At 41.4% G+C, this 27,489-nt stretch overlaps 1 protein-coding gene across 3 annotated transcripts; it reads right to left on the bottom strand.

The window, feature by feature from the left end:
- Positions 1-137: 137 nt before the first annotated feature.
- Positions 138-25,846, bottom strand: RB195_019064 (uncharacterized protein; the record flags this gene model as incomplete). Of its 3 annotated transcripts, XM_013448249.2 has the most annotated exons (23): positions 138-275; positions 1,076-1,202; positions 1,509-1,604; positions 2,425-2,501; positions 2,599-2,695; positions 2,799-2,920; positions 3,127-3,200; positions 4,910-5,029; positions 6,491-6,549; positions 7,582-7,679; positions 7,735-7,818; positions 9,198-9,296; positions 9,968-10,086; positions 13,690-13,796; positions 13,878-13,978; positions 14,500-14,637; positions 17,413-17,500; positions 17,561-17,649; positions 20,084-20,172; positions 20,233-20,346; positions 20,578-20,673; positions 20,779-20,940; positions 25,705-25,846. In XM_013448249.2, the coding sequence occupies 23 exons, from the start codon at positions 25,844-25,846 to the stop codon at positions 138-140; spliced, it is 2,436 nt and encodes an 811-aa protein (XP_013303703.2). The 3 variants fall into 3 exon arrangements, with proteins under 3 accessions (XP_013303703.2, XP_064042635.1, XP_064042634.1); XM_064186753.1 differs by lacking the exons at positions 138-275; positions 1,076-1,202 and having other exon boundaries at positions 1,505-1,604; XM_064186754.1 differs by lacking the exons at positions 1,509-1,604; positions 2,425-2,501; positions 2,599-2,695; ... (16 more) ...; positions 20,779-20,940; positions 25,705-25,846 and having other exon boundaries at positions 1,076-1,138.
- Positions 25,847-27,489: the final 1,643 nt, after the last annotated feature.

Here is a 27,489-nt window from a genome sequence, read left to right as displayed (position 1 = left end):
GTTATTCGATGCTGACCCCATACAAGAGAATACTCGGTATTGCATGCATCAAAATGGCGTGTACAATTATCAGAACAAAACTGGGTGCAAAAGCAGATTTTTGAAAAGCAATTACAACATGAATGTTTATTCCTGACTTATTGTAAAACTCTGTGCGCGGATCTCCGTCTTCTTAACAGGCAGCTCATCGGGCTGAACTCGCAGTCGTTCCAGTATCCTGCATCTCTTTTAGAAGCGACCGAATCGAACCACTGTATATCTGCGAGGTCTCGCGTCTGAAACAGTTCCCAAACGTCAAAACTGCAATGATTTCATCCTGGGAACTATAGCGGCCCACACGCTAACAGTCTATCTAGTACTCAGAGAAGAGTGTCAGCTCTCTCTGTGGGCTCCGAGATTCTGTTCGACAGCCTTTTCCTGGCTGGGTCGTCGCCCCCTCAGCGGACGGAGATGTTTTGAAGTGTCACTTAGAACGGTTCGTCAAGCGTAATGCTACTTTGTTACAACATGTTTGTGGTGAAAAGCCAGCTAGAACATAAATGTGATTAGATGAAGAAGCACCATCTCGGTCCGAATTTACACATTAATTTGTTCTTTTTGCAAGTGCGTATGAAAGCAGTGCGTAAACCTGAAATCCGTCCTCCTATGACTGCGGTAGAAATATCGTATTCACAGATCACCTTTCATGTTCATGTTGGATAAAATTCGCAAATATTTTATCAACGATTTTCGGTAGAGTTTTTATTCAAAAGTGACACAAAATTAGGGAAATGATAGCGGAACAAATGTGGATGATGCAAGCAGTTTGAGAATCCCCTAGAATTTTGGCTCGTAACGTAAGCTCAGCAAAGGATCGAAGTTGACGTACAAAAAGAATCATGAGATATCAAGTACTCCTAGCTTGCCATAGAGACAAGCTAAGTATATCTCTGGAAGCAAAATTAATACTCTATGAATGGAATGCCTCACACTGGTCCGCAATCTACTCCGAACAAAAAACAACCATCCCTTCTTGCAGTGCCATCACGTTACTATTACAGGTTGTTTCAAGCGGATAAGGAAAACAGTGGCATACCTGTGACCTGCCGGAAACGGTGACCAGTGTGACACATAGCACAATCAACCACGGTGCGATCATATCACTAGGAAGAAGGCGAGATGCAAGAGTGGAGAGAATGAAGTCGAGGCCACACCTCCTCCCCCTACGACATCGCTTTAAGTACCTTCGTCAATATAATGGGGCGGAAAACTCTCTCATATATGCAAGTAGTTATTGTACAACATTTCTGAGGAAGGAGTCGTGACACAATCCTCCTGGGTATGAGACGACGAAAAGATCACTTCACAAGGGCGCGTTAATGACTAGAGAGAGAACAGATCAGTAGAGCGTGCGACACAAAAATGAGTATTCAAATCGAGAATAGAAATATCAGTGAGACAACTGGTGAAAGATCTTCAGATCTGGTTGGAAATGTAAAAGAGTGAGTTGTTCATCATCTTCTGCTCACCACACCCGGCACTTGTGGATAGGGTTCATCGGCGAGCCTTCGGGGCAGTTGAACGCTTTAGCGAAGTCGACGCTGTTAGACAGCGGACCTTTCACTCTGGAATAACCACGAATCACAATTAATCTGGTTCAATAACTAGTATCAGAATCGCGTCAGAAGGAGATAAGTTGGTCACAGGAACATTTCAATAGAAAGGGTCACAGGAATCAGTTTTGGAGGCATAAAATCTTCAAAGCTGTCAAGTTCGCGTGGACGCTGCGCACATAGACGCAGTGAAAAAATGCAACCAGGTGACTCATGTTATATTTTTTGGGAAAATAATGAATAGGAAAGAAAGGAATTGCTTATATACAAAATGACAACAAGGCTTTTAAATTGCCTCCATTTTCCGTTAGTGGTTCCGGCGGATATCCATGCTGGCCCGATTGGATTTTTTTTTCTGATAAAACGCCATCATTGGATCTCCAGACGTGCAGAACAAATTGTCACAATGTTACAATTTGTCCTTTGGCGGGCATTGTAAGTATGAAACAACGCGCACAATGGAAATATTGGCATGAGCTGAACACACCGACTACGTTCTGAAATATTTAATTTGTGAACTCGCTAACAATTACAAAAATATGCACAATTTCATAAATGAAAAAGTGTACTAAGAACAATATTCAGCACTCCGGAAGCAGATTATTATTTGCCCTAGGATACTAAAGTTTAGTAATTTTGAACAAAACTTGGGTAACTTCCAAAGACTTGGATTCTTGGAAGAATCCCGACGTTTAGAGCAAAATTCTGTGGGCTTCCATACAGCTCCACACGAAGCGTTTCCCATCAAAATCGTCCCAATTTTGTCCAAAACAGTGCAGATGGGATTCCAGTCTTCAGCCGCTTTTACAGAATCTTAGGCATTCGAACAAACCTAATTGGTCCAGGCGAGTGCTCCGAAGTCCTCAATTTCCGAACAGCTTCCTTGTCGTTCATCGTCCCACACCAAATCTTTAATTAAATCCGTTTTTTGAGGACAATATCGAGACGTATGCCTCCGCACTGCAAAATCATCTTGCTTATTGGATCTGTTATTGGTGAGCATTACCTGGGCGTAGTTAAGGAAAAACAGTTGATCATGGGTCAGATTCACTCCTGGTAGTCGAGGAGGTGGACGGTGCGACTGCTGATACTTCTTGTATGCCCTGAAAACTAACAAATTGTCGTGGATACAACGATAGTTGACTCTTTAAGGCAAGACTAAGTTCGGAAGTGTCGTTTTCAAAAAAAAATGATGGAACGACCCACTTGTAGGCTTGCTTAAGACCACCATTGTCTGCGATGTTCTCTCCTTTAGTGCTTCTTCCATTTATCTTCATCGATATCTGCTCGAGCATATAATCTGAGTACTGTTTTTCTATACATTCAGCCTGAAATTAAGATTTCGAGCTATAAGCTACGTAGTTGTAGATCAGCAGAAGAAGCAGAGGAAATCTATTCCAAAAATGTAAAGCTCGCAAGTGCGTAACGGTGCTCTCATCGTCTGCTATCAATTCTAATTGAAAAATGTACCTTTACGGGTTGTCACTCTCGTCTAGCTTATGCTCGGGAAAAATTCTTCTATTTTGCAACAAACCTTCTTTTCAAACTTGGCGATTGTGACGTTGTCCCACCACTGCCGAATATTCCCAAGGTTGTCGTAGAGCCGGCCTGAATTAATGTCTACGAGTTCCAATGAGAACTCACACAGATAATATCGAAATGTCCTTACAGAGGTAGGCCTCAAAGAATTGTAATTTGTGAGAAGAATGCGAAATATTTGTGGGGCTTTTCACACTTGCTTCTGCATAGCGGGTTACTCTTGCGAGCCCTAACTGCTGCGACTCTTTCACTCTCAACTTATGCTCTCTTTCAGATGATCACTGTGATTTTATTTTTTAGATTAATTTTGCAAATCTGTCGCAGTCGACTCGAACTTTATGGTTCATTGAGCATGCTACTTTCTGGTTGTCTCAATTCATGCCACAAAAAACATAAATAGGTAAGAAATTTTCTTCGCTAATTGACTTGCCACAAAGTTTTTGTAAAAGTTGAAGGAGACGACGTAGCTGATCACGGTGTGTTTAAAGGCGTCACCCCACGAATCTGAGGTGGTACGGATTTCAGGTGGAGTATTCGTATACGGGATCGCAAATTATGGAGAGAAGGGTGATTCTGTCCATTTCTTCCTAATTGCCGCAAATAACGGCCCAGACGATATGGCTTCGAGCGATCCGGCGCGCTATTTCCAACAACGAGTTCGATTGAAGCGCGTCAGTCTTATGCACGCGTCGCATCTTCCAGACCGTTTTTTATGGCAATTAGGAAGAAACGGACGGAATCACTCCCTCTCCATAATCTGATATCCTGTATAAAAATACTCCACCTCAGATTCGTGGGGTGATGTCTTTAACTGAACAACAGAGTATTTTACTGATGTCTTTCTGATCTATTCATTATCCTACAATTTGTAACTTTAAAAGCGCATTTGCGTGAGAGATGAAACATAACCTCCTCAATAATGCTCCTCACCAAAAACATACGTGAATTTTTTGAATTGCAATAAAATTACAGAAAATATCATCCTTCGCAAACAACTCTACACCTTATTACCCTACTACATTGATGTGAAGAGCACTTGGAGTACCTCTAAAAACCGTTTCATGGCTAGCCTCGATTCCTTCTGCATGAAAACCACGAGAATTGCGTAGATTTCACAGTGGAAAAGAAGAACGAGGCCACTCGAGCGACCAAAAAGAGTCAAAAATAATAGAAGTCCCTTAAAATATGACCAAGAAGAATTCACTTCTTTCTTTTCACTTATTTCCTTTTTTCTTATTTTCAGGAAATAGGAAAATATGCAAGAATATCCATACGAGTACATGCTTCAACGCTGTTTGTGTAAATAACTAGTACTATGCGAAAATATGCACAATTTCGTTTTAGAAAAATTGCGAAATTGTCACATAAACTGTTATGAAGTTTATTCCCATTTCAGACTCTTCATCCACCCTCTCAAATTTTCTTGAACAACTCTCATAAAATTCTACAAACTACTTCTAAACTTCGTTGAATCACACGATTTCTATTTTGGACTTACTACTCAGAAATCCTCGATTCGCTCACTGGAAAGTCTATTTAGTAAACATTTACTGCAATAATAGTCTTTCCGCAGATAGTTTAAAACTGTAGGTCCTGAAGTCGATTGGTTCGGGGTAAAACAACCACATACTTTAGAAAGACTTTGATTTCAGAAAGAGGAAAAAGAGATATTATATAGGCATTTCATAAAATCTCGATTTTACAATAAATATCTATAGCATTTCAAAGAACTTGTCCTGTGATTTTCTTTCCCGACTTGTATGCTAAAGATTAAAGACCTCTATCATCAAATCCATGCGTAATTTCGTGGCCAATCACCACTCCAATTCCACCAAAGTTCATTGAGGATGGGAAATCCTTGCTGTAGAAGACTGGTTGCAGAATTCCAGCAGGGAAGACTGAAATCAAGTGAAAATCGTGTGGGTAAGCAGCTCCATCACTCATTACGTTAAGTAACAATTCACAGCAATAGATTGTTGTGACGTGTTCCGCTAAATAAATATTGCAAGCATCGTAAAAATCCTATTAGACTGAGAAGTTGTTTGGCTTTTTACTCCTTTTCTAGACGTTCAGATATCGTAAGTAATGAGATGTCACCGCATTAAAATACAACAAAGGCCAATAACCAAAATTGGTAATTTTTTTTGTACCTGTGACCTTTGAAGCTGTGGTAATTTTTCTAGCAAACTAATACATACGTGACTGTTTCGTGTCGTGTCCGTAGAACATCCATCAATACCACTTTTCGGTACTACATAGGTTACTATCTATCATGAAACAAAAGAGCAGAAAGGACTCTTGGCGACCTGGCGGATCTTCCGCGATATAGACAGGGCTGAAAACACAAGCTTCGCTACTCCCAGACTAGGAAATCTCGTTGTGCATTGCGTTGCAAGCACAAAACTACACGTCCTTAATCTACTGTAGGAGCTTCAAGTAAGTCAGAATATATGTTTTGTATGAAAAATTGTCATGCTGTAAGAAGCGCTAACTCAGATAACAACGAAATTCAAGTGTGCAAAATATAACGGTACGGTACACTCTCGAGAAATGAATTAATGCATTTGTTCTTCTTTGAAAGAACCACGAGCTCACACCACAGTTGAAGTGCACTAATAATCTGTTGATCTGGTCCACACAACTTTATTCCAACTCATCATCGCCCACTCATTTCACTAAAGTTTGTCAAGTTTGTTGCAGTAGGTCATAGTGGGTGTAGCACAGTTGGTAAGAGATTCGGCTCTGCCAGCACGATCGGCGTTTCAAAACCGCACCAGTGCCTTCCAAACTTCTCACGCCTCCGAGGCTCATAAATTGGTTTCAGATTGGGAGACAGGGACATTGACATGACATATCGGCTATCTCCTCAAGTCATTGCACACGGATTGATAGAACTTAGGCGATTCTGAATTGATTTCTGGGTACCCTCATGAGGGTTTATTAACACCACGCACTTTATTCTTGCAGAATTTTTCACAAACAGATCAACGTGTTTTTGTGACACGTACAAACTAAGCCAATCAGTCCATGGCTCTGGAGGTAGACGAATTAGTTGGATTTGTGGAGAACTTTCCTTGTATTTCAGCCTTTCAACAACATTTATGTCCTTTGAATGGTTTAATTCCATCAATCAATGATATGCGAAATGACATATAAACTGTCTCGTGTTCGTGCTTTCGTGCGTGTTCTTTTCGTGCTTTCCTAGGAATTGATAATCTCCCAATTCTCAAATTTTTCAGTATTACACTAGCAACACATTCAATCACTCCCGCTGTTGTAAAAGAACTCAATCGAATCACCCTTTTCTTTCCTCATTGCTGCGCTAAAACGGATGAAATGCCAGCAATGAAAAGACTCACTTATTTCGTTAGTATTGGGACTGTAGAAGGCATTCACCAATGCAGCGCCGGCAACCCATCTGGAAAATGACTTTTTTTGAAGAAGAAGAAGACATTTATATCGTAGAAAGATTAGTCACTCCTATATCCTCTAGTTTAACCTCAAGAAAAGCAATAGTTAGTTGGCTTCGGCTAATTAATTTAAACCAAATTTAAACGAATAATTGGATCAACTAACCACTGTTTGAATATGGTAATGATGTTCGTTCTTGGCTTACGTCTATTTTTGGGATGTTTTGTGAAAAAAAAACCTTTTAGAATCGAATTTACTTCTTTATACTGCGTAGGGTTAACTCGGATTCTTCTGTATCCCCAACAGAACCATCATGTGCAGATTTTTGCTCATTCTATAACGGAAACCCAAGCTTTCTCTTAGTAATCGCAACAAAAATAAGTACAGGAGAGGTAGCAACCAGTTTGGATGACTTTTTTGCTGCTGTATTATTTTTCTAGGTTAACTGTCTGGAAAAATACACTTAAACTTCTCGGTCTAAATCGAAGTTGTTTTGGTGCTATTAAGTTAAGCATCACGGTAATCCTAAAGCAATTCCAGGATGAAGGCTTTTGGTGCCAAAAGAACCCTACTCCCGAACTTTCACAAAAGTGAACTTCACTTAAACCTCACTTTTCTGTTCGGAATGCGTTGACGAAAGAGCTACGTAGCTCATATTTCCTACATATTTCGTCATCAGCCGTTTACTGAACATTCAAGTCAATTCTGGGAAGCATCGGTCAATCAATACAGCCCTCCCGCAAAGCCTCGATAAAAGTACATGAAAGAGTATCAATTAAAACGTGATATGTGAGCTTAGCCGGCGCAGGCATCACATAAACAGCCACATTTTAAGCAGCGTTCTCGAGTGTCAGAATACACGCACACGGCTTGTGTTTTTAGAAAGCACCACTGTGCATTAATTGAGCTTGTTCTGCTAATAGGGTCTGCACATTTGCGTACGATGAGTGGCTCTCTCGGGAAGCGCGATCATCAGTGAGATAGAAGGGATATCAGAACGTTGAGGGATGCGAAGGTACAGATCTGAGGGGAAGCTCACCGTTCGCGGTCAACCGGCTGCGCTATTCGCTCCAGCACATCACGCTGATACTGCTCGTAGAACTGGAACTTCGTTTTGTAGTATCCTCCATCGTAAACCTGGATTCGTCGTGATCAAGGGATGCAGATAAGAAATCCAAAACAAAACTTATACACGGAACATGCGGTACTCGTGATCCACCGATTTTGAGTCGTTGAGGTAATCCGGATAACCAATTTTCTGCTTCATTGTGCGAACCTGAACTCGTTTCTCGTTTTTGAAATTCGAATTGAAATCCTTTTTTTGGAGCTTTTAGTGACATAATGGTCATATAGTAACTTCAGAAGTGGTGAAGAGACAATGTTTTGCAACGCTATGAAAAAGAAAACGAACGTTGCATTTGCAAAGAATTACGTAGCATTTATCTATTTCTCCATGCTAGTTTCAGAGTCGGATTTTCCTCTCCAATGCTAAGGGAATGTTAAGGGCAATGTATTTCCCCCAGTATTAACCAGATTTTCGCCTTCAAAGCCCTGTCTAGTGCTGGAGAGAAACTGCGGAAATACAAAATACTTACTACAAAACCAGGAGTCAGCGGGCTCTCAAGCAGCAAAGCATCAGTTTCTTCAAATATGCAGCCACTTACACTTAATGTAGGTGGTTGCATATTTGAGGAAACTGATGCTTTCCTGCTTGAGGGCCCGCTGACTATTGGATTTCATTGTTCATACATGGCATGGTGTTGTGAATAGGGTGAACAGTCTAGTAGTTACTCTCAATACTAATCCATCGTATCTTCGTTTTTGCAGTCCCGCCGGTGCACGGGTGTTGCTTCGTTGAGTAAAATCTATGTTCCAACTGATCCAGATGCCTAAATTTGTGGCTAGTGTTTCCGTTGCGATATTTGCAAACCAGATATTTGTAAGCGTGTCAGACATTGACCACTATTGGAGAGAACCGTGCATCGAGAATTGCCTGCTGAACTTCAACACCCACGCATAAAAAGCCAGCACGGATCTTCTTTAATCTAACCTTCCAGCCATTAAACGACTTTATGGAATCTTTGGTACCAAAGTTATGCACATTTAGGATTAAGTGTATAGTTGGACGATTGGAAGAGTAGCATTTTTTCTGAAACCAGAAAGAAGTGGCGCAAAGTCAGTTTCAGCCAAGAGCTCTCTAAGGCTGCCCGCAGAGTTCTGAGAGGCAAAGGCGCGCGGTTTGTTGGCTCTGCGGTTGTGGTGGTTATTGAGCGCACTGTTGTTGGTGAATAGTCACTAACCACCAATACCGCGCCCCGCGCAGCTCTGAACTCCGCGGGCTTTCCACGATTCGGTGGAAATGGTGGAGTCCGAACGGTAGGAGAGATAGCGATCGATCTTCACTCCGTTGAACAGCAGCTTCTTTGGAATATCTGTCAATAACAGCCACATTTTGAAACCACTCCAAAGCTTTTACTTAGCAGTTGCCTAGCTCCACATGCTAATCTCTTAGATTTACCACGCTCCTTAGGAAAAAACCAGTGAATTGTTAGAGGCCTTCCTTTCTCCAAGATATAAGCCATAGTCTTTTTTGTGAAGAGTGGACGTTCAAAAGTGCGTAGTTCGTTTCCCATTGATCGTACTGACATTCAGTACCTTCTGCTTCGCAAACTCCTTGGTCTCTGCTGTGAGCCAGTCCTCCGAGACGAGCAAGTCCACAAATGCCTCCATAATGAGACTAATCATCTCCTCGACCTAAATCAAAAGCATAAGGCGACCGAACAGCGCTCTATTCCAATGAGTCATATTTATCTACGTATCTGCTTGGTGACACTACGAACGATGCGTATAAAACACAGAATTGCGGCCCCGCTTTATTGTTTCCACCCTTACTGCACTCGCCTTCTCGTTCAGTGGTCACCATCACTGACAAATAACGAAGTAACCTTCTTGTATGACTTCAGGTTGGACAACTACCTGATGAATCACGCGATTTCGGACCCCGTGTTGCGAAGTCAACATGGAAATTGAGAAAACTTTGATAACGTACTTAAGATGTCCAGAGCACTGCTAATGTTTTGTCGGTTTTGTTAGTCTCAGAAAACTACTGACGAGGCCAAAATAACGGGTGTTAAAATCTTATAACTTGATCATTAATGAAGCAGGCAAAACGAATTTGTTCACGTGTTTTCTCTTTTTTCAAGCTTTCTTCATAGTTCTGAGCTGCATATATCCAGGTTAATGTTGTTAAACGTAAGGTGGATATAGGATTCTGGAATGATGGTGATACTGGGAGTAGGGTTTATGAACAATAATATTTACTAACGTTTTGCTGTTAACATCACAACAGTTAGTTTCACAGATCTAAAGTTTTTGTGTGGCGAGACGCGGGACATATAGAGATTGATTGAAAGACTGGTCCTCACTTGCTTCTTTGCCTCATGGTCGAAATGATGCCTCACATAGATGGAAGATGTCGCCATTGGCATCAAACTGTTGATCCTAGTCACACAACCATGCCAGCGAACCTTCTGCACGTTCATAACTGAAACAACGGAAAGCTCCGCATATATTCATTGGAAAATCAACAATCCTGTTGTGCTGATCCTACTACAGATTGCCACTGGCAATTCTCTCCCTACACTTCAAAGTTTTAGAAATGCAAGTTTTTCGATCTTTGATGGGAATTCTTCTTTCCTAGCCCGCGGAATAATGGTACGTAATCATACTCTTTATAGAAGTGAAACGGGAAGACTTTCATGAATTAAAATCAGATCAAGTTTATGGAACTTCCCCTTTACAGAGTTGCGGAAGTTTTCAATGCATAATAAGACCGAACAGCTCTCACCAGGCGATATGCTTATAGGAATCAGTTTGCATACGGGTGGACTGAGTGCGGTTACCCCACCAGGTTGAACCTCCCGCAATTTTGTTATAGAATATCAACATAGTAGGTTGTTTTAATTGTCAGGCTCCATTGAGATACTCTGCGGTAGAGGAGCCGAACAGGTGAAGTTACCAGAACGTTTTTGAAAAACTATCGACGAAGCGAATCTTTTAGGTTGATGAATAAGGCGCGAGCTTCTCTCCGATATGAAAAGCATGCATGGAAGCAAAAACAAATAATGAAAAATACGCACGGAAATAGGAGTAAAAGATGTTTTCGATCTTCCATAAGTTCTCGATGGGGATTTTTTTCATCGTTTGAGAAAGCAGCGTTACAACAACGTACCAGGTTGAACCTCCCTCAATCATGCTATATAATAACGGGCTTATTCTGACACATGTGTGTGTGTCTGTGGGAGTCACGAAATTCCAAAAAGGGGGTGCGACGGGTCCCACGGCATCGAATTGGTTCGCCGCAGTTTCAAAGCGGTAAAATGGGGTAACGCACGCCCAGCGGCGTAGAATTGCTGCGCCGTAGTGTTTTGGTGTCGCGCAGTAACTTCGTCTGCATGTCGCAAAAGCTAAATGGATCGTTGCAACCGTTTCATAGCCGTGGCCACTGCAGGCGTCGCTTTTTACCTCTATGACGCATCCGCGTATCTATTTCCTTGCATTCTTGCCTCATGTTTGTAACAGACAGCGGACAATGAATTTGCAGGATCTACGATTTAGAGATGATTTTAGCGGTGAGCGCTGACAGTAAATGGGAAAGAATGCAGGACTGGTGCAGACTTTGCTCGGTTGAAATAAACACTTTAACTTGATGCGATATATAGAACAGCGATCAAGGGATTGGCCCTGCACAAGCCTGTGCTGATGATCGAAGACGTTGGCCAGAGATATGCTCAAGAACGACGCACAACGGCTAAGATGCGGGCAATGGCGTCAGGTGATGTTAGCAGTCCCCAGATTAAGTCAAGTCAGACTGGCACATGTGATGGGACACGACCCTCTGCAATATGAAAATCGGTAGCTGACAGAAGCGAAGAGACAACAAGAAGCAGAGGAAGCAAATTTGCCGAAGTATTTTTGAATTATTGCTATTGAAATATTTTGATTTTTAGTCCATTCTTTTTTATTCTGAAATCTATCAAATATCCTTTAAAAAAAACGGATAAAAGCACATAATATGACAAAAGTAAGAGAAGAATGAGGTACATAAGTCGAATTACTGAGGAGCGCCGGAAAACGGAAAAAGTCACATTTTGTTCCTACGGTATGACAGTGTGATGAAATAGTACCAAAACCCGGCTGGGTCAAATTTTTGCAAAAGAGATAGTGAAGTGTGATCTTGAGTAAAATTCTATAACTCGAAGTAACGTGAAACAGCATGTTGCGGCCGAGAATTTCCTCTATGAGATGTTATACCAAACAATTTCCAGGGCTTCGTCGTTTTTCCAAATTTGAGATGGGACAAAAATGGGATAATGCCGTTTTTTTCCATCTTCGTCGCATCTTAATTCTAAAAAGATTGGTATGTGAGAAAAACAGCAATATGACTGTTGTGTAGGGCAACCTTTCTTCTCTGAAAAACTATCCAAATTTTCTATTTTGGTGATCTATGACGAAGTTATTAGCGATCTCCCAGACGTAACAATGTGCACACAGTATGAGCTTTTTGGTCATTAAATCCCATTAAATCCACCTTTGCACTGCTGAGAACTATCTAGAGTTAGATTCTTCATCTTTTAGAAGTGGTGTCAAGTTTTTATGTGTTTTGCAAAGATTTGACTCAGCGGGGTATCGAACTTGCGTTGCCACATTTTCGTATTGTAGGAACAAAATGTTTATTTTTTTCGGTGTTTTACGTCTTTCTTATGTGATCCGACCTATGCACCTCACTCTTCTCCTTTCTTGTCCTATTATGTGCTTTAATCAGTTTTCTAAAATATTTAATAGATTTGTGAATAAAAATGGAGTACAATAAAAATTCAAATATTTCAGTAGTAATATTTCAAAAACATTTAAGCAAATTCGCCTCTGAATTGAAATGAAAAATGAATGAATAAAACAAAATATAATACTTTGCAATTAATGTAATCATTTAACATTATTTATTGTAATATTTTATAATGTATGTAATTATGGGGCGGGTGTGGCGCAGTCGGTTAGAGGTCCGTTGTAGCCACACGGTCGATGGTTCGAATCCGCCCTAGTGCTCACCAAGCCTTTCATCCCTGCGGGGTCGATAAATTGGTACCAGACTTGTCTGGAAGGATAAAACACTGACTTGATCATCGGCTGGCCCCCGCAAGTCATTGTATAGGCCAACACGCGTTCCAAAACCTCAACGATTACGAATTCCAGTAAAACTCGTTGGCGCATCCCAAGTGGATTGATACGCCAGTGGCTTTATCTTTTATCCTTTGTGTAATTATACAATACTACGTCGTATTTTTCCTGGTTATCATGTTGTCCTTCATTCACTACTGCCGTACACAAACTTCCACTCCCACGCAGGGTCAAGCGTGTGATGAGACCCTTGCGAATCCCATTCCTTGTTCCTTGCAGCTCCCTTCCTTTCCGACCGCCATGGGGAAGTCTCGTCACACGCTTGACCCTGCGTGGGTGTGAAAGTTTGTTTACGGCAGCTACAACACTGATTCGTTCCGCTGATAATAACATTCTGATAACATCGAGCACCAGCAAAGTCCATTAAAGGAGGGAATGCTGGCCGATTCCAAAGAGACCTGATTTAAGTCTTCGGCTGAACTTAAAAATGGGGGTTTATGAAGACCAATGCATCTCTGATGCACCATAAACGTCCAACGGAATGGACATACCCGAGCGCACCACCTTGCCCGCCTTGTTTGAGAAATGGGCATGAGTAACGGCTTGTCCACCAAGGAGGGCACGAGGAAACGAGCGGCTCGGGGAACGCACAAGAGCGTCGAGTACGCGCAGAAAAAGACTGAGAAGTTCCGACTCTGTGCTCGTATATTCCAACACTGTCGTTCTTTCTGCTTTGACCTACGCTCTGGAAAGCCGCAAAGAAACTAGATTGAGCAAGAAAACAAGACGTTCTTGCGGTAACTGCACTAAGCCTTAATAAGTAAACTCTGGCTCCACTATAAGCCCCGGAATCCTCATTCAAAGTTTCCAAACCCTGCGTCTGTTACGAGATTAGCAAAGAATGCTATGACATTGGAGTTCTCGCAGCTAAGCGAAGAAATCCAGGCAAATTCACTCCAGAAAGACATACGATTAAGAGTTTTGTAAAACTTGAAAATGGTCAGAGCAAAAGGATCTGGTAAATCTCTCAGCATTGTTTTGAAGAACCAGCACCATTCCAGGTAGTTGACCACTCTCCTAAAATTCCTTTGTTAAGAAGACAATTCTCTCTTGTCCTATCAACAATCTCTATTGTCTCAAACTAATAACAAGTCATACCTTTTCTCAAACTGTGGCAGCAACTTGTCCAGCCTTCGAAGAAACTCCACACCATAGATGACCACTTCCGCATGTTCATCAAATGAGATCTGTGTGCCATTCTAAATACTAGGTAATCGTTTGGTTGCCCCAATCATTAAGCTGGATTTGGTGCTTGCCATTATTTGAAATTTTTGCGGACGTTTTTAACACATTTTAACATTTTTAAACAATTGTGAACATACTGAACATGTCTCCGTTAAAAGCCTCTAATGTGTTTTGTAGCGACTCTTTGTATCTGCTCGCATCTAAAGTATCGCAACAGACAAAAAGCTTATTCTGACTATCTAAGTATTGGAATGTATTATAGTATGCTTTACGACAGTGTTATATGCTAAGGACACAAACTAGCCATTAGGGCAGCTACATTCTGACCTGTCCGATTATCTTCAAAAACATTACTGCAAATGATTTCGAGTGACAAGTAGCAAGGCAAACACATCTGCGACATCGTTTAACAAAAAATTCTAGAATGTGCTGAATCAATTTCGCCAGGTTTTTTGACAATCATACTACAACCACTTCTTGTTACAACTATCAAATTAGCACTTCACGTAGCCAACAAAATTTGTGAATTCATTACCTTGTCGGTAATGTCCCTAAACACCTGGTTAAAGAAAAGTTGCCATTCGAAATTTGGAAGTTGTTCCTCCATTTGTCCAAGTGTCATTTTCGTATACAATTCAGCGATGTCGTGACGTTGGTCATCAGCCATTGTTATCTGAAAAGCACAAGTACTATAAAGGAAAAAGGTGCCCGACGTTGATCAATACCTATGAGGATGGCCTTGCTCGTTCTATTTCTATTAATAATCGTTTGAGAATTATGAACGCTTGTGAAACCTTACAATGATCTGCGCTGGCCAGCTGATGTGTCAAATAAGTGTTTTTGATCCTCCCAGACAAGTCGTGTAACATTTTATCGATCCCCGAAGGATGACAGGCTTGGTTGACGCAAGGGCGGTTCGAACCAATGCTGAACCATACTAAAATGTGTTGACGCATCGCAAGCGGATTGATTAACGCCAGACAATTCAGTCTTCAAGTAATTGCGATAATGCCCTAAAGTGGGTCCCAAAATCTGTATTTGACAGCTTAAAGGAATCACGAATCTGGGGTGGTATGGATCTCCGATGGCTAATAACTGTACGGGGTCGTAGATTGCAAAAACGGGTGGGATAACGCTTATTTCTTCCTAATTGCCGTAAAAACCGGAATAAAAGAAGCGGCGCGTGCACAAAGGTGGCGTGCTCCAATAGAACTCGTCGTAGAAGACAGCGTCCCGAACACAGGAAGCTCCATTGGAGAGCGCCACCTTTCTGCACGCTCCACATCTTCCGGGCCATTTTCAACGGCAATTATGAGCGTTGTCCCACCCATTTCTGCAATCTACGACCCCGTATAATAATTACCCACAGATCCATAACACCCCAGATTCGTGGGGTGATGATTTTAATGTGTCGTTCACTATGATTCCATCGGAAGCCCTCAGAAACGCTGAGGGTGATGATTCACGAGGCACAGTTCATGAGATGTTCGAGGTTGAATCTCTTCAAAAGTATGTAGCAGCTCGATTGTAGCTTACATGTATCAGAGAGAAAGCAAGCTATCTTTTCTAAAAACCCTGGAATTAAAGCGTGGTAAGAAAAACACAACTCTAATTTTACAGAAATTGCCACTACTATTTATTTTCTTTGATCAGTGAAGGCCAGCAAAGCGAACACCACAGAAAGTCCGAAATCCAACTTCTGCCGGACGTCCAGACTGGTATTATATATATATATATATATATATATATATATATATATATATATGCTCCGATACATCCATATTTAGATTTTTTACGTCTCAATTTTTTTCCTCGACCAGTCAAAAAAATCCCTGGCATCGATAACGAAGAGCTTACTGCATCTGAAATTTGCAAAGGATCCCGCTATCTGAGATACAGATCGATAATCTGGGACGACAAAAGTAAGTCTGGTCTTCATGGCAGAGATGCATTCAGATATGATATGTTAGCAGTCCAGATGGTCTCTGTTTTCATGTCAGGTACCAGAGCACTGATGTCAAGAATTGAAAAGCGATGGTGTGCAGGAGTTTCTCCACCGTTGAAGTCGGCTCCATTGTCTCAATTTGCGAAATCCTAGACATGTACGCATAGCCGAAAATTTTAGAAGATAGCAAGTTTCCATTCGTCTGTCGAAAGTTTGATTGTGACTGCAAATTCTAGCAGGAAACAAAACATTCCAGCCACTAGACCAGTTAGGTTCCGCAGAATGCGTTGCAACAAGAGGAGAATAACTGAAAGAAAGTCTTCGCGGCAATCACCTGAAAGCTGATGAGGCGAGAAACTCCGTGTTGAGAATCGTCTATGGATAATCTACGAAAGTTAGATTTACACTGATGTTTTCAATTAATTCTTAATCTTTTCTTTTGCAGACCATTTTTTTCGTATGATTGAATAAACGATCTTTCATTCAACCAGTCTGAATGTCCCGCGAAAGTCAAAGCCTCAGACACCTTGTTTTGTCCGCCATCACTGGTAATAGAAATTAAATATTGTGGCATCTACCGTAAAATTGTTAAATTTGTGTATTTCTTCATCACGCTCCTTCATTCTCCCCTTCATTCTTTTTCTAAAAATTGATGCACTGATGGAACCATGAACAAATGAAACGATGATTTCATAGTTCCATTTGTTCATCGTTCCATCAGTGCTTCCTTTCTTACTATATTTGGAAGGTATTTAAACTTGACTTCACAACCATATTCCTTCGATGCCATAACGATTCGGAAACATAGTTGGAAGCACCACTTTTCTTCTCTTTCTCCACAACAAATAGCGTCATTTCATGCACAACATGAAATGACATGAACGTCATCACCGTACTGATAAAGATGAGGCTCCACGTCAGGTCATGTAAATTGTTGGCTACCATTTCAGCAGTCCGTTAGCGCATCCCATGGGATGCGCTAACGGACTGCTCGCTATCGATTTTCAGGTTGGAAACTAGACAATTCTACAGCACAGTCAGGAAAAATTTTGATGGGATCACTTTCTCTTGGCCCTAGGTAGGAAGGTTAAACGTTATTTTCTAGGATTTTCGCTTCTAAAATGGTCTCGAGAATTTTCTCAATGCTGTCTTGCTTCACATTCACGTTTAAACACCACCTTATTGTTTTCACTCCATGATTTTAGCCGGTCACTCTCTTCCATTACGATCCATTTATTCGAAATCTACCAGAAAGCAGTATTTAGTAAGGAGCTGATCAACGCTGACCACTTTATCCTTTACTTTTTTGCTGCCTCTGTTCGTTTTTAGCTCCTCTGTTCACCTTCTGATGTTGACACATGGATTCGCATTTCAATCTAGTACGGAAAGCTAACCCAAAAGTGTTATAAAGTAGCAGAAGTATGAAAAGTATTGCGTACAAGTCTTGTTAGGAGTGAAACCAACTCTCCTCGTTTCGTCCAAAAGCGCTGCTGAAAAACTCACGTTGGCTAGTGCCGTTTCGAATTCAATGATCTCCTCTGCGTCGAATGTCGCTGATTCTGAAGGCGCATGTAGCAAAACCAACACATCTCTGAGTCAATCATCAGTATAAATGATTAACAGAACGTTCAGTAACGAAGAAGAGTTCCACCTGATTAGTTGAAGGTACGCTAACCGCTCCTCGTTCTCTGCAAGCACGTAGAAATCGCGTGCAAACAGATTCAGTGCTGGCTGGTCGATCTGAATGAGGATTAGTTGTCGAACTAACATGGCTAAAACAAGGTTGCGTAGGAAATTGAAAAAGCAAAGTGATTCCTCTCTGTTACCATGGTCATGCGGAAAGAAATGTAACACAGTATGCTTCGCGCAGTTTATTTTCCATTCGCGACTCACGGTTCATTTACAATTTATAAAATACAAGCTGCTATAAAAACGACTTTACATGTGATACCATCCCTTGGGGCACAAGGGGGCGTGAGGTTTTGGTGGGTCGTGGGGAGAAAGAAGGGAGATCAGAGGAGAGAAACCTGAAGCAATGAGACTTCACCACTGCAAGAAAAACAGTGGTGCCAAGAGCGAGAATGGAAAAGCAGGACTTTTGGTCCCGTTTCCAACCGAAACGAGATGCTACTCTTTAAGACTGCGCAAAGTAAGAACGCCTCTTCCCCAGGATCAGTATCAACCGAACAAGAACCTTAGTAGTTTGGGTCAGATGAAGTGTCAATCACACATTTGCTTAATGATGCAAGAGGAACGGACCCGTTCTCAGAAACGCAGCCTTTCCTGGCAAGAGGCGCAAGGTTAAAGCTCGATGACGTGGTGCTGCAAGTATCCCAATGAAATTCTACCTACGCGATCACAGAAGAGCCACAGTAGCTAAGAAGACACCAAATCGTCGCCGATACGAGTGATTCAGAGGAATCTTCCACCGCACACGTCGAATTTCATGCCATTACGTGATTATGCAAGTGAGCGAAGGAGCTCGACTGCACTCTTTCGTGAACGTTACGATTTCCAACATATGTTAAAGAAATGTTAAATATGTTAAAGATTTCCTCCTTTCTTTCGGAGGAACCAGAAATCATCATTACAGGACCGGCAGAATCACTCTGAAACAATCTCCAAATCCTCTCTTCTTGAAATCTCGGCATAGTGAAGTGGATTTGTGCTTTCTTGTTCCTGCAAACTAGGTTTTGGGGGAGCCTTATTTATGGCTTGACGTTTCGACCAATTCGTTTTCCTTGAAGGGCCGAAAGTAGCTCTTCGATGATATAAACACTATCCGCACACCAATAGTTGAAGATACTGCACAATGAGTAGATCTCATTCACCTTGGGTGAAAATCTGTAAGAACGCGGTGGTTAACCAGCATCTCTAGTCGGTGAGAACGGTCGGCTGATTCTCCTTTTCGGAGCCCTTCCGCGACGTACTCAGAACGATGTCGAGGCTTGGCAAGGAGAGGGAAGAGCTTGATGGGATATGCATAGTATCAAAGAACCTCGAATCATTTTCTTGATAAAAACAAAGTTGAACGAGAAACGTCAGGCCACAAACAAAGTTTCACTAAAATCTCGTTGCCAAAAGCGTAAAACATAAATCCATTTTCAAACATTCGTCTTCTTTAAATTGACGTTCGCAAGGAAATGAAATCCATTTTGTTTTTTGGATTTTCTTCTGCATCTCGCGCTCAGGTGTGACTTCATACTTTTCGCAGACAGGTTCTTCTCGCTTTTCTTGTAGTTTTGTGCAACCAATCATTTGTAAAAAGCATTCTTTCGGAGCCCAACTGAAGTCATGCAACTCTGCTCGAGTTCTTGTTCCAAACTAGAGAAAAGTACCACACAATTGTCGGAATGTAGAAAAAAAGCGATCCATCGTAGGGAGCACGGCAACGGTTGGCAGTTTATGCAGAAAAACAAGGTGAAAGTGTTATTTGACGAGGCAGTTTTCCCCTAATCCTTTCTATGTTTCAGCTACCGCTGTTTGAAGCTAACAGATACTTGTACAACACCTGCTTAAAGTATATGAGCAGCCTTACAGTGAATTGCTTTCATCACTTTTCCCCAGAATGCTCTGGTAACGATTCGTTGAACCCGAAGTCATGAAAAGCTTCGCCGGCATCGGACGGTTTGCAACCATCGACAGACCATAGTCACAGCCGAACCTCCTACCAGGTGCGTTACACTCGCCCATGCTGAGGAATACAAAATAAGAGTATTCGTGATATTCGAACGATATTTTGCTCTTATAAATGACTCTCATTCCGGGATAAAAGAGTAGGAAATTGAAGAAGACATGATCAGCCTCCCTCCCTTTTCACTGAGAGCCCCGAAAGTGCAGAAGTTGCTTGCAGCATTTAATCGGTATACGAACGAGATAGAGCCAATAGAGTAAGATGACAACTTCCTTAAGTTCAGACTCACAAATTGTGAGGTATAAATAAGTCGCTCGGACGTAGAGAGAAAGCTATAGAAAACGAACGAGAATATGTTAATAAAAAGGTAGCTGCCACTGTTCTTTTTTATTCGAAAACATTTTAGTAGTAGAAAAAAGGAAAAAAGGACTTTCTCCCAAACTCATCAAATACTCTCTTGAAACCTTTTCAAATATTTTTGAGTGGTGCGCTGCTTTTAACATGAAGCTTGAAACCGTGCAGTTGAAAATCATTTCTCACTAATAAAACGTGCTTCTCCGAGTTCTTATCGTCAGGTTGAACTGTAGCCTTGAACAGGGAATCGGCCCGAAACTTTGCCACCATATCACCTAAAAGCAGAGCTTTTATTCGCCGACGGAGAGAAGATAAGGTCAGAGAACTCTACGAACCGTACAGCCTCTCGATAGATACATTTTCTTGTAACCGATGTCCTAAACTTGGCCAGCCTCCAAACGTCGCAACCACTTCATCAAACGTTGTTCGCCAGTTGTCGAAAATTTCTGCTTAAAACGAATCTTGAACCTTGCGGATTGCGCCAAATGCTTCAGGTGACGCTTGGCATGCTCGTGACAGTTGTCGATTTGAGATGACTTTTGATAAGCAATCCATCATATTACAGGCTGTGTTATCACAGTGTAACACCAACCACTACTCGTTTGACTCACGCAGAATTCTCAGCGCAGAAAGTTAGCCGAAAAAGCAGTTTCTGACTGATGGATTCTAAAAAAGCTCACATTCGTTTAAACACAGTTTGTAGAAGAACTTTGCTTTGCCAATGGCACTTTCCCTGTCAATGCTCTCCTCTCTTCCAATTTTTTCTTCGAGCAGCTCTAAATCAGGATTCAGTTGAGAAAAACAAACGTTGCCACTCTCAAAAATAAAAACCTTCACAAAGTATTTCAAATGAAGAATAAACAGCTTAAATTCCTGAATACCCTTTAACGCAAATTCCAAGTCTTGTCCAAGGTTTTCGAAGTTACTAACAGAAGGCGCGTCGTCTGGAATTGGATGTCCACGGATCCACTGTCCGCATGCGTACTCGTAGAAGTCCGAGCACGGATCCACTGAGGAGTTCATCGATGACAGAATCACCGACGCTAAAATTGTTTCCGTATATTCATATATTTTTTATTCATTTGCATATAGATAAATGGATGTGACATGGGACCCAGATTAAAATAAAGAAAATAAAAGAATGCAAGCGAGAAGTTCGGTTAATCGATTCTGTTTTTTTTTTCGCCACCAACACACGAACTACAAGATTTTTTTGAGGTAATTAACGTTCTAATCCGTTCCAGCATCTGGAGCTCGGCAGACAAATATGTGCATCAACCATTTTTCCAACGGCTGGTGAGAATATGAATTCTTGGGCGAAGTCTTGGGATTCAATGGTCGTTACTTCAAACAGAAAGTTTAAAAAGCTGCTTTTAGACTTATACTCTTATTCAGGAGAAACCTTCGCCATAATTTCGGAGGAGTCATTCAGCAACAGCTTCTCAACTGGTGATGGTTGTCATAGAAGCAATAATTAACACGAAAGTTATTTTCAAGAGCGCTTGTTTTGAGATGAGTAGCAAATAACCAGATGAAGTATAGAACAAAGAGAACAAGCTTACTGAGCTTCTTTTACTGCAGCAGTTCTGATGGGTACCCGTTTAACCCAGATTACCTCGAAGGATAAAGGACAACGTACTCTTCCTCACCTAACTGTATTTTTAACCAAACGAGTGTTTTAGCAGTTACAACATTTACTCCACTTTCTCCGAAAAATGTAGAGCAGTGTTGTTCAAAGTGATAATTGCTTATTTGCAGAAGATTGTTTATAGAACTATGTTTAAAATCAGGTTTAGACGTTCACTGGGGCGTCCATTCTGGCATTATAAACCTAGAATCATTGGAAATAACAGCAAAATCTTCCCAATCAATCACAACAAGGTGACAGTCGATGAATTTTTGTTACTGCTGTAACGGCTTTAATCACTTCTGACTTCAATCCCTTCTACATACGATTTTCTTCTCCCGCAAGCATGCACAGACGTTGGGCTTCTCATAATGTGCGAGCATTTCCTCCAACAAAATATAAACTCGTTTGTTGTCGAGCGCACAAAATCCCAATCGGTAATAGGCCTGGGGCCAAATCAAATCTGCTTCCACGCGTATGTTACGAGGTGCTAAAAGAACATGAGCAGTAAAACCTTTGCATTAAATCAAGAAAACATAAATGCATCCTAGATTTCTCAGTTTTGGATGCGGGATGGTCACAAAAAAGAATAGCTACATTCTCCATCGCAGTAATGTTTGTATTCGATTCAATACTTTGAGGACTGGAAACCTGCGTGGAATAGATAGGCCTAAAATCTAGTGGCAATAATAATTACTGATCGTTTTTGTACCCAACAGTGAAGCTGGCACTTTCATGTTACATATTCTATCTTCGGAGTTTTCTTTCGCGTGTCTGCAAATCAATTTAGTTTTCTTTTTCTCATTCTATGGGGCGGGTGTGACGCATTCGTTCGAGAGTTTGGAGGTCCGTTGCAGCCACACGGTCGATGGTTCGAAACCGCACTAGTGCAAACCAAGCCCTTAACCCCTCCAGGGTCGATAAATTGGTACCAGACTTGTTTGGGAGGATAAAATCACGGGCCTGATGATCAGCTGGCCCCGCAATACATTGTAAAGGCCAACACGCGTTCCAAAACGTCAACGATCACGGATTGCAGTAAAACGCGTTGGCGCCAAAATGGATTGATACGCCAGTGACTTTTCCTTTTTTATCGTTTATTTCTTATTCTTTTTTTATCAATCAAACCACTGAAACCTATCAAGATCTCAATTCGCTCTATGATTCAAATTCGTTCCCAATTATTGGTACATCTATTACTAACTAATGCAGCTGATTTTCCAAATCAATTTACAAGGGCGGCAAACGGAATGCGGTATATCTTTGAACCGCACGCCAACACATTGTGAGGGCCGTTAAAGCAATCACCCCACCAATCTGAGGTGGTACGGATTTCAGGTGGAGTATTCGTATACGGGGTAGTAGATTACGGAGAAGGGGTGATTCCGTCATTTCTTCCTAATTGTTGGCAAAAACGGCCCGGAAGATACGGCTTCGGGCTAGGGCTAGGGTTCCGGCGCCCTATTTTCTACAAGAAGTTCGATTGGAGCGCGCCAGCCTTGTGCACGCGCCGCATCTTCCGGGCAGTTTTTTACGGCAATTAGGAAGAAATGGACGGAATCGCCTCCCTCTCCATAATCTACTATGCTGTATACGAATACTCCACCTGAAATCCGTACCAGCTCAGATTTGTGGGGTGATGCCTTCAAACGGCTTTCCTTTCTTCCTGCAGTGTTTTATTCTCTGTCAGAACGATAATTTATTGATGCAAACACGTCATAAGCTTATTATTACAGCATGGTTGCCAAAGTGCTTGATCACCTGTGTCGGATATGAATTACAGGCCGCTCAAAACATTTATGTGGTCGCAGTATGGCCTATGCAGTTGCGTCCGAAGCTGCGTTGTTGTCAACCGTTCGCAGCCACTATCACATCATCTTTCCAGTGCAGTAAGGACTTCCATGAGAGGATCTGGGAGGGTCGGAGAGGGTCAAACCAAACGTCAATTGCGCCACCGTCAACAGCACAGTGGTAAGCAGAATAGAATCGCGAGCTTTTGATTGAACTGTGCAAGTGATTTATCTTGACCTACTACCTACACTTAGTATATTGGAGACACCTTAGAATGCTAACCTGAAAAACCGAGGTAGCTTATTCTCACAAAGTGGGCCGAGAGTGGAGCGCTGCTTAGAGGTTCCCACTTGGTCCTCATGGGCGTAGGTTCAACACCACCCGAGAACAACCAGAACTTCCTTCTCTTCGAAGACGATGGGTTTGCTCCAGGCATCTGGGAGAAGGATACTGATTTGATGCAGGTCTTTTCCACCGCATGTCATTGTGTAGGTTACATGTGAGTTTATAAACCTTTACGGTTCTCCTTTGAAGTCGAACCCGTAAAGAGTTTGATCAACGGAATTTCCTTTTGATTTACAACCTTTTTATACCACATATTTATATTTTCTTTATTTATTTTTTATTCATCTACTTTGGACTATTTTGAGGTGTATCAGAGGTTCATGAACGATGCCACGCCGAAGCGAAATAATTGCATCAAAACCTGATGTTCGATGATTTTGCAGAGCCCTTACGATGAGTACAAGCCTACAGAGAGGCTAACTTTTACCGTGAATGAAGAAATCCTCAGGTTTCTGTTTTGTTTTCTCGCACTTTTTCACCATGATACAAAGTGCTTTCTCATTTTTTCTGTTGAAAAAGTATTAAATTTGCTTCTTTTTCTGTTTTGAGTAGAGTTAGTAGTTTCTTCTTCGCTATGTACAAAGTTAATAAATTTCTTTTTTTTTCTGTACACTAGTGATCTTTGACTTTCATTGCGCCTTCGAAAAACTTATATAAAGTGATTTTATTAAAGATTTTTTGGCAACAATAGAGAGATAGTGTAGATGATAACAATGGTATCTTTTTTTTCTTTGATTTCCCTACTAGGATTATATTTTTCTTTCCTTTTCGTGCATAATATCTTGTTTGACCCTCAACGTCTATACAGGGTGGTATGATGTGAAATTTGTGCCTTCATCGCATACCTCAAGTACCACTTCTAACTCAATGTTGTTGAAAACTTTGTTCATGAAAGTGTTCATGTTGTTAAAAACTTTCATGAACAAAGTTTTCAACAACAATGTCAACCGACTCGCTCGCTTGCGATTTGACGGCAAAAGATTCTTAGTCACTAATGAGTAGTCAGTAGGTTATAGAGAGTCACTTTTTCTTTTCTTCGACTCTTTGCGCATCTTAAGACGGCGTGAAAAACAATGTTTCGTTTCGATCCGGCTAACCTGACTCACTCGCCACGCACCAGCTGAGGCTCATCTGTTCATTGAAGCGAACTCGATTACTCTTTTCTCTGAAGAGATCAGTCTGCCAGTGGTTTATGTCCAGCCATCAAGCAACATTATCCAAAAATTTCGAAAAAAAAAATGAAAACCCCCAAAAATGCCCTTTAGAATTGCTGTCATGGTTGTCATGGTTTCCGCCCCTTCACTCATTCTCTTTGAAAACTCTCTTCTTCACATTTGTTGCCGAGTCTGTGCTGTTTCATTTCAGTTTAAATTATGATTGCTTGAACGCTCCTAATGACTTGGAAAAATGAGCCAGTGGGATGTTGACAAATGTTCGTCTAGTCCTCCACGAAAACGGAGCGGAAATGGAGCGGCATTCACATAAAAGAGCCTTATTCCAGACGGCTACATAGCGTAAATCGTTTTTTTTTTTTTTTGAGTTGTAAATTTTATGCTAGACTATATGAAAGTAAGACAAAAGAAATCGATTAATACGATTAAACAAGATAAAATAATATGAATATTAAAGTAGCAGTAGCATCGAATATTTCATGTTATCATACAATAAGGTTCGGAAGGCTGGTACGAAAATATTGACAGGTACACCGTCAATGAAAATAACATTCTGTTAGTTTTGTTGCTGATTCAACGTTATCAGAAGAGCGAGGACTAGCGAGCAGGAAAATCTACGAAGTCGAATATTTCCACTAAACAAAGAGAGAACACTGAAATGTCAGACTTTTAAATAGAAACAATTATTTTGGATGAAGCAAAACTGTCAGAGCGACTTGCATGAGATTCAGTTGTCTGAGCACAAATGTTCAAATTCAGGGTCGTGTAGCACGAGGGGAGAAGAACGATTTTTACAGGACACAAAAAACCAGCAAACGAAATGTTACACTCGTCAGGATCAAAACATATATAGGTAAAGCGTTGGAACGAACCTGTTTGTATGCAACCCGGTGTCATGCATATGTCTTCATTCTCACTGCTCAAGTACAAGTACAATAGTCCAACGAATAGCAGCAGAGACAGAAGAAAGAAGAGTAATGCTAGTCCGCCGAACACACGTTCACGGGCAGCCATGCGTTTTTGGGCACTGAGGAGAGGTCGGTCCCCGCCGCGCGATTTCGTGGTCCCCGAGATGACGACAGGCGCTCCGCAGTCCAAAAGCTCCGCAGTCGCTGAGGTAGCAACGTCGCCGCCGCTGTCGAGCCCTGACCCCTCTGCTATGGTGAATTTCGAATGCGGCACCTTGTTCCTCTTCAGCTCGCCTAGCCTGCTTCACAAACCAGATGACATGGACTGAAATTGACAAGGTGTAAATCTAGCCGTAACTATCTGAGTGTTCCCGTCGGAAAAGCGTCACATATACATTCAAAGTCTGGAAGGAATAAGGACTTTTCATTGAAGCAAGGTGGAAGGAGGAAGATCGTGAATTAAAGAAGTGTAAAAACAACGAAAAATTCAAGATTTCTCCCAAATTAAGCTGTGGAGTGGTAGAAAATATTCGATTATATACCAAAAAAGAACATCTCATTCTTTATTACCAATACTTGCCGATAAATTCTTTTGATTTTACGTATGACTATCAAAAACTTTCCCTGTCTTTCGAATTTAACACTGAGTTCGCAGCAAATTTAGACTCCATCGATTTCCTGGGTTGAGGGGTGCTCATGAGTTTAAGTTACAAGCTTGTTTTCCAAAGAGTCATGTTAAAATGTGCGAAATTTGTTCTCACAACATCATGGAAGTACCTTACATATCAACATTAGGTCTCTTGCTTTTGCGAAAAACGCACGAAGACAAATTTCAGCTCTCAGTACGCTTTTAGAAGCCTCGGACGTCAAAGTATTTGCCATGACTTTTTCTGTCCACTTCTCATCGACGCAGAGCATTTGATACTCCTCACTGGAAAAAAATTCATGCAAAAATATAAAGAACTCCAGAAGTATTTCTTCACTAGTTATAGTCCAACATTTTAATGAATTTAATGCAGATGTTGAGAAGGAAATTAAATGTTGGAAGATAATATCTCAAAACCAAAACTTTAGTAGCATGGAAATATAAGTGCGATCACCATGAGAGGTGCAGTAATGAATTCAGGAAGAATTCTCGCATTTGGATTTGTAGCAGGATGACAATTTCAACTTCACTCTGAACCCACCAAACTACTGCCTTAAGAAGAGACGATCCACAAATCACTACGTTTGGGCTGTCCTTATGAGCCTAATGAAGTGAGGACCATGATGAAGAAATATTTCGCAACAAAAATTACGACAGTTTTTTCACTAGAGACAAAGCAATTCTTTTCAGAGACGAAAAAGCAAAATGATTTCCCACATTTCGTTAGTGGCAGAACAATACACGAGATTGGTGACGAAGTGAGATTAGTTCTTTGGACGGCAAGGACACTTATTTAAGAAGGGATGGGTAATGCAAATGAGCCGCCGTAGCTCTGCTGCACAGAGAGCTCACGCATAACGAAAACTCATTGGAGAAACGAAATAGCAAGCCACGCACGTTGATCAGAAGCAGGATGAAGAAATACGTGCGATCGATTGACGACCTCAAAGTATCAGGGAAGGGAGAGAAAGTGTAAAATCCCTCAGTGCCAGGGCTAATACAGGACCGGTGATCACCCGAACGCATCTGGAATAGGGCCACAAGAGCATTGAACATCAGAAATTCTTGAAACAAAGCACTTCTTCGTCCGAAAATTAGCCTAA

Source organism: Necator americanus, chromosome II, assembly GCF_031761385.1.
Source record: "Necator americanus strain Aroian chromosome II, whole genome shotgun sequence".
In the NCBI taxonomy this organism is placed as follows: domain Eukaryota; kingdom Metazoa; phylum Nematoda; class Chromadorea; order Rhabditida; family Ancylostomatidae; genus Necator; species Necator americanus.
This window is presented reverse-complemented; position numbering and strand designations above follow the sequence as displayed.